General features: G+C 50.1%; 1 protein-coding gene across 3 annotated transcripts in view; it reads right to left on the bottom strand.

Moving 5' to 3' along the window:
• Nucleotides 1–5,450: 5,450 nt before the first annotated feature.
• SLC24A4 (solute carrier family 24 member 4) overlaps nt 5,451–7,125 on the bottom strand; it is a 171,633-nt gene continuing 169,958 nt past the window's right edge. For all 3 annotated transcript variants that reach the window (XM_045448281.1, XM_045448279.1, XM_045448280.1), the window contains exon 17: nt 5,451–6,924. In XM_045448281.1, the coding sequence (XP_045304237.1) occupies nt 6,772–6,924 (153 nt within the window). In that variant the 3' untranslated portion in view covers nt 5,451–6,771. The remainder of the gene's footprint in view (nt 6,925–7,125) is intronic.

Genomic DNA, 7,125 nt, shown 5'->3' with positions numbered 1-7,125 from the left:
CAATATGCAACTAGAATGGTTCTGAATGGCCGTTATTCCAATGCAAATGATTCTTTCACAACGTACAGAGATGTAGGTCTGTTAAAACGTCAATGGGAGCTCTATATAGGGAAAGACAACTTGTGCTCATTTATTTTATTGACAGTGTACAGATTTTGATATATTGCATTACAATACTGACTGCTAGGTTTCTCATAAAGGTTTAGTTCATATTTACTCTAGATTTTTCTTCACAACAAAAATAAACTCATGCCAGTGTTTAGTAACCAATGATATCAATTCATTCAAATTTAATGACAGTTTTATTAAACTAAGAATCTCATATCACAGAGCATTCACAGTGCAGGAGGTCACAGTTATTGAAAAAATAAATAGTGAGATAAATATATTTATTATTTACAAGTTTTCAACTCATTGCTCCTGCTTTGCCTGTTAGAATGAACAAGGATGGCGGGCACTGAGCCCCGCATGCCAGAAAGGTCTTGTGGGGGACTCAAGTGATGTGGAACAGCCCCAGAAGTTCTTGGGGGTTTGGTCGTTTTTTAAGCGAGTTCTGTCTGGACACGAGAGCCCCCTCATTCTCTCTACCTGCTGCTTGGTAAGTCATGGCTAGCCTCCAGGAAAATCCCATGGTCCTGCAGAAACCGTGCCCAGCCTACTTCCTGGGCATCTGCAATGTGCCCGGCCTCTCCTTGCTTGGCCTTTCTCTTGGCAGCTCATGCCTCTGCCCACAGGCCTGGCCCCATCTGGCTGGCAGCCCTCTTTCCTCTCTAGGTAATCAAGGCTCTTTTTGTCTTCACCCAGCAACTATTCCAGCTTGGCAGCTGCTGGCCAGAAGACACACGCAGAAGGCACTTTGCTCCGAACTGGACATCCAGCCTCCCAGACTAACAGCCCCCTTAAGACGTTCCCCAAGGTCCGGCCACAGAAGCTCAGCCATAGCCTCTGTCTGCTGGGTCCCCAAATATCCTTGATCTAAGCCACGTGGAGGAAGCTTCAGGAAGTCTTTAACAGCTCCAAAGGGCACCTCTGGAGGGGAGGGCAGGGATGCCCCAGTGGACAGAAAAAAAACCAAAAAAACCCAAAACCCACTGGAACATTTGATCTGGAAAAACACAGCTGCCTTGCCCACACCCTAGTCATTTCTGGTGTAAGGACAAGCCTTGCTCCTTCTTTTGAAAGGAGACTGTCCGTCTGGATAACTGGGAATTCCTATCTTGGGAATTCCGGAGCGGGAGCAGGGAGGGAGCTGTTGTCTGAGACCTTCCCTTTACGCACAAAGGCTGATCATACCAGACCACGCCACTAGAAACCCAACTGCACGTACTTTTTCTTGGTAGCTTTAAAAAAATTGTGTTTTCCAGTGGTGGGGTAGGCAGAGCACATACTTTCTCCAGGATTAAGGGTTTTATTGGCCTTGACCATGGAAAAGTCCCAACCAACATGTTACATAAAAAGCAACTGTTTAAATTCTGGCAACAGTGGGAATAGGTGTGGATTGTGTCCCTGTTTGTCATCAGGCTTTTAACCAAGGAGCGGCCGATCCCAGGCCCAGAACTTGAAGACACGGATAAGCTACACGAAATAGGGCTGGACTTTCAGGGGGTCCAGGGGGCATTTTCAGCTCTCAGAGCTGCCTCCCCTCGCCCCCAGTTCTATCTCGGGGTATTCGGGCCTCAGACGTTTCCGCAGACTGGAAGCATGTTCTTGGCCCCTGGTGCAAAGTGGAGGGCACCTGACCCTGACGAATGGGCACTGATGCCTGTAAGAGGCGAGGAAAAACCTTGAACACACGAGGATAAAAGGTGACAGAAAGCAGGCCTACCAGCCCCTGTTCCTGTGTGTAGGTTTCACAGAGACAAATGGAACCAGAGTGCCATTTGTCATTGAAAAATGAGAATAAAAAAAAAATCTCCATAAAATATCAAAGCTCTAATACCAGCCAGCTGGCTTCCTTGTTGTGATGGAAAAAACAGCCCCACCTGGGTGGGGGGGGGGGGCGGAATGGGAGAACAGCGCTTTCTGTCCCAATTTTACGCAGACGCCCACTTCCTCGAGGTTGGGCAGCATGGTGACAGGGCGGATAGTCTCCCGTTGGCTACCAGGCTTGAGTGACGGCCTGACCACAAAACCAGTATCCCAGTTTGCTTTCCTTATTGAGGAGCAAATACAATAACCTGAAGGTCTTTAAAAAAACATCTGTACCCCCGTGGTCTGTGCCCTTTGGGAAACGTTTTCAACAGCACGGCAACCCCGATGAGTCAGGTTGGCAAGAGGCTGGGCTCGAAGCGAGGAACCAAACAAAATCTGTGTCCCACCCGTGTTGTCTGCCTCGTGGGATGGGTCCATGGGAAGAATCTCTTGTTCTGCCGCTCACATGACTGATGCAGTGGGGAAGGTTCACCCAGTGAGGGAAGAGTCCCCTTCCTCTGCGCTTTGAGAAGGCCCGGAAGGAGCCTTCATGCTTGAGGGGCTCACGTGATCAGCTAGAGAGACCAGAAAAGCCCAAGTAGGTGTCCACACCCGGTGGGGGTGTCCAGACACTTGGGCGAATCCACCAAGAGGGCAGGGGTCAGCGAGACAGCATTTGGGTGTGTATTCGGGGTGGGGTGGGGAGATGACAGATTTCCTGCCACCCAACAGCTGCCCAGAGAGCACTTTCAGAAACTTCTGGAAGTTTCTATGAGCGTGATGTGGCAACAAAGCTGCCAGGACACGAACCATCTCGGGTGCCCCGGACGCATCTGCTAACTGCCCCAAGGGGAGAAAGACCTACAGAATTGTGTTCAGAGGGCATTAGAGAGACCCAGCAATATTTAAATCACGGCACAGGGGAAGAACATCCTGAAGATTTTCACCCTAACACGCAAGTTCCTTGTTTATTGAAGTAACAAGCACTTGCTGAGAGCCTGTCACATATGCAGCACAACCATCTTTTCCAGACAGGGAGGAACATGGCCTGCAGGGGGAAGGAGAGAGGGGGATAGGAGCAAATGGGCCACCCCCTCCCTAAGTGCCCACTCAGTGTCAGGGTCACAGCCCCATCAGAACATCAAGGCCACTGAGGAGCACCGGCCCAAGCTGCTTCCCTCCTGCTGGCCCCCAGGGGAAAGTCCCCAAACACGGCAGGTCCCCAAACACTGTTCCAGTGCCTGAACCCCACTGGCCCATCTCATGCCTGGGGAGGGAGGGCAGGGCATGGAAGCAGCTTCAGCTGCTGGTGCTGGGACTCTCCCCCACTTTTCCGCAGAGTGGGGGTTCAGAACTGACCCTCTCCCAGCCTATCACACCTCTGTCCACCCCTACCTTAAGGAGAGGGAGGACCCTAGGACTCAGGTAGGAGAAACGCCAGGGGGACGGAAGGGGGTCAGCAAGGAGCCACCCTCACTCTTCCTGAATTCCCAGCACTTGTGTGGAGTCCGGCATTCCCTGAGTACCTGGCTCCTGCTGCTGTGGTCAGGCTTGCAGTTCCTCGTCTAAAGGGAAAGAGTGACAGTTTCTTTCTTGAGGACCTAGACCCCTGGGCAGCCCAGGAGGGGGTCTTTGGTTGGGGACTGCAGGACTGCCCTAGAGTCATGTGCATTCCCCACCTGGTTTAATCTGGCTCTGGGAGGGTTCTGCCTTATCAACCGCTTGGGTCTGTAAAAGGAGGGGATGGACAGAAGCAAGAAACAGCCCTAACAGGTGCGGGGAGAGGTGGCGATGGGCAGGTGAAAACTCACAAGGGCGGCGAGGTCTGCGCACAGAGGCGAGAATCACAGAGACCGGCACACTGCAGGTCATGGGAAGGATAACGACTAACCTGTCTACAGCGCCCTTAACCATTAGTCTCTCCCTGCAGCTGACCCAGAACCTTCCTCCGGGGCCAGGTTTTCACCCACCTGTCCACGCCTGAGCCGGTAAGGGGAAATTCCAAACCAGAAATTGACAGGAGTCCCCTGCTCCCGATTCTACAGACATTTTCAGTCTCAGTTGCAACGGTTCGTTTTTCTTTTCTGCTCCCAATTAGAAGAGCTAAATTTAATTTTTTTTATTGCCTATTTGTGACGCAGAGTAATTACCCCATGCTAATTAGCTTCGGGAATAAAATAAAAGGAAGTAATCCTGCGGAGTGATAAAAACATTATTTTAAGATGAAGGCCTAATTAATCAAGCAATTCTTTAAACCTGTGATGGAAAAATATTTAAATAAGAGACTTTTTCACTTACAGCACATGGCTTCCTAGTTACAATAAATGCACAGATCCTTTAAGGAAGCTACATTGGCACATTAGAGTCCAAAGAGAATTAGCCAGCGGGAGTGCTCTACGTACTAAAAACACTATTTTAGCCTCAAACTGCCAACAGCAGTATACTTTATCATCTCAGATGGACTCCGCTGAGGAAGAGGCGGGTCATTCTCTAAAAGCTACACAAGGATTCAGAGAAGTGAACACCAGCAGGGACACCCTCGGGGGCCATGTGGCCTGTGCCTTGCGGGGAAAAAGATCTTTTGGTCTTTACCAGGGGAAAAAAACGTACACTGGATAAAGATAGATATTAGGATACGAGCTGGGGCACCAGGAGTCAATTAAATATTTGCTGAAGTCTTAACTTCAACAATAAGAACCAACCACAAGGGCAAAGACATGCCTCCGCCCACCCCCTCCCACCACCCCCAACCGAGGATGGCTGACCCACTGGCTGACCAGGGAAGGGTAATGACCGGGAGCCTGGCTCTGCTCTACTTACTGACAACAGACCTCGAGTCACCTGATCTCTCCGAGACTAGATTTTCTGTTAAATGGAGAGACCAAATCCTACTTACATCAACAGGGCAATTTTGAGAGTCAAGATGGAGACAGACCCACTCTGAAACCCAGAGGAGTCTGTAAGACCAAAGGGACCAGTTAGGCTTCCCTAAGAGGTCACGGAGGGCTTGGAAACCCTGCGCATCTGAAGTTGATACGAATGATCCTCCTGGCTCTCACCTAGCTAATTTCTTAGGAAAATCACCTTTGCCCTCCATGGAAATACCACTGAGCCCAATGCAGGTAAAGAAACTAAAGAGGAACCTTAATGTGGTGTAGTTACTAACACTGATGCGGATCCAGAACAGAAGCCCGGCGACGACGGTGTTCCCTCCCACCTTAGGCTTAGGCTCACTTAAAGGACACCAACTCGAACGCTCCCTCCTTCTGAAAATCAGGAGGGCCCTAACAAACACAGCCACACATTCAACCTCGAGTCACAACCTTTGTGTTTCAGGAAGGAATGAGCTATTGGTTTAGGCTCATCGCCGACGACTGATTACAGGTGAATGGCTAAAAACCTGTCCTCACACTATCACGGGCAGTTGCCATACAGTCTTCCGTGCAAAATATCCCAATATTAAAAGTGCATCAAATCCAGTAGACTTTTGCAATAGAAACGTTACAAAAATAAAAAAAAAAAAAAAACACACCTCTATATAAAATTAATTGTGCTTTCTTTTTAGAAACCACGGATGGTTTGTGTTCATAAATCTTTTTTAATATATATTTGAGAGCTACGAAGCAGGTGAAAATTATTTCCTATTTTTCTATTTTTGACTCAGCCTCCCGTCCTTGGCCCTTCACGTGGAGCCCACTGTAAGGCTCTAAGAATTCCAAGTTACGTTTTTCATACTCGCCTCCAGGTAACCAGACAGCAATTTTCAGGAAATCTCCCATCTTGTCATTAACTGTTACTTGTGATACACTCGTTCCAGCAGGCTATGGAATTTGCTGGGCATACAGACGATTGGGTCTTTCACCAGGGTGGTTTTGAGAGCAGCGCATTAACGAAGAAATGACAAACCCAAACCGACAGGGGTCCGCATCACACGGAAGGTCTGGAATGTATGGCTGTGAGCTAACCATCTCCACTGTGTCTCTGAATTAGCACCTAGGTAGATGTTAGTCCTTCACTCTCTTCTGTGTCCCAAACCAAAAGTCTTAGTGTCAGTGCGACATGATTGATACACATAGGATTCATTTTCCACGGGGTGTTACCTGTTCTTGGTCCCCAGCATGGCCTTTTTGTACGGAATGAGATTTTTCAAGTATGATGATCGACATGACATTTTATTTTTGATATTTCACTGCTCATTCTCCGAACGCGTCGATGAAAGTGGTAAGGAAATTCTCTTTTCTGCGGCGAGAAGCAGTTTCTGTTCTTCCAGCTTTTCCAGAGAAAGGGGCAGAATGTTTGCCCTCGTGGCCCCAAACCCTCAGCAGATGGAGGCCTTGCCCCCTCCAAGGTGTGAGTGTTTCCAGCAGAAATGGGAGGGACTGAGCGTAGCACAGGCCGCCTCAGGGACTCACACCCTCTGGCCCAGAGGGGACACCAGAGAAGACATTCCTATTTTGCACTTGCCCCAGGGGACCTCACATTCGCCGGCCACCTCACTTCTGAGGCTGCCCTACGACAGAAAGACAAACTGCACACAGATGTCCTCACTAAAGTGTCCGAGAGAGATGAGACACAAGTACATCCCTGTGGCTGCCAGCTCGGGGGTCTGCGAAGCCACTCCCATGGCGGCCCCCGAACCTTGCCTTGTGTGGGGAGGGCAGCACTCCGAGGAGGAGGAGGATGCCCAGCAGCCTGGCCCGTGACCAGACAAAGACCACGATGGCTCTTCCTTCCAGTGTGTGAAGGAACAGACGGTGGCCACCGAGGCAGGAGAGACTCGTGGTGGGGGAGGGAGGGAGAGAGGAGGCTGGCATCAGAGTCCAGAAGAGCCCCCCGTGGGGGGTGGGCAGCAGCTCGGCTTTAATCGTCTTCTCGGCACATCGGCAGGTTGACGAAGGTGAAGACGTTAAACTCTATCATTATCGAGAAGCACAAGAAGACGGCATAGAGGGCCAGCACACAGACCCCCAGCTTCCGGTCAAGTCTCCATTTGTTTAGATGGATGCCGAGGACCTGGAGGGACAGAGGACAAGCAGTGGCCTTGGGGACAGAGGAATACAGGGAGGCATTTTACCAGGGCCACTATACACAAACTAGGAACCGCAGAACTTTCTCCAAAACGTGGACAAGGGCAGAGCGGTACCACAAAGCACATCCTGGGTCTGGTCAGACTGAGTCCCTGAGGGCTTTGAGACCCGTCTGATGGAAGGGCGA

This window comes from Leopardus geoffroyi, chromosome B3, assembly GCF_018350155.1.
Source record: "Leopardus geoffroyi isolate Oge1 chromosome B3, O.geoffroyi_Oge1_pat1.0, whole genome shotgun sequence".
Lineage (NCBI taxonomy): Eukaryota > Metazoa > Chordata > Mammalia > Carnivora > Felidae > Leopardus > Leopardus geoffroyi.
This window is presented reverse-complemented; position numbering and strand designations above follow the sequence as displayed.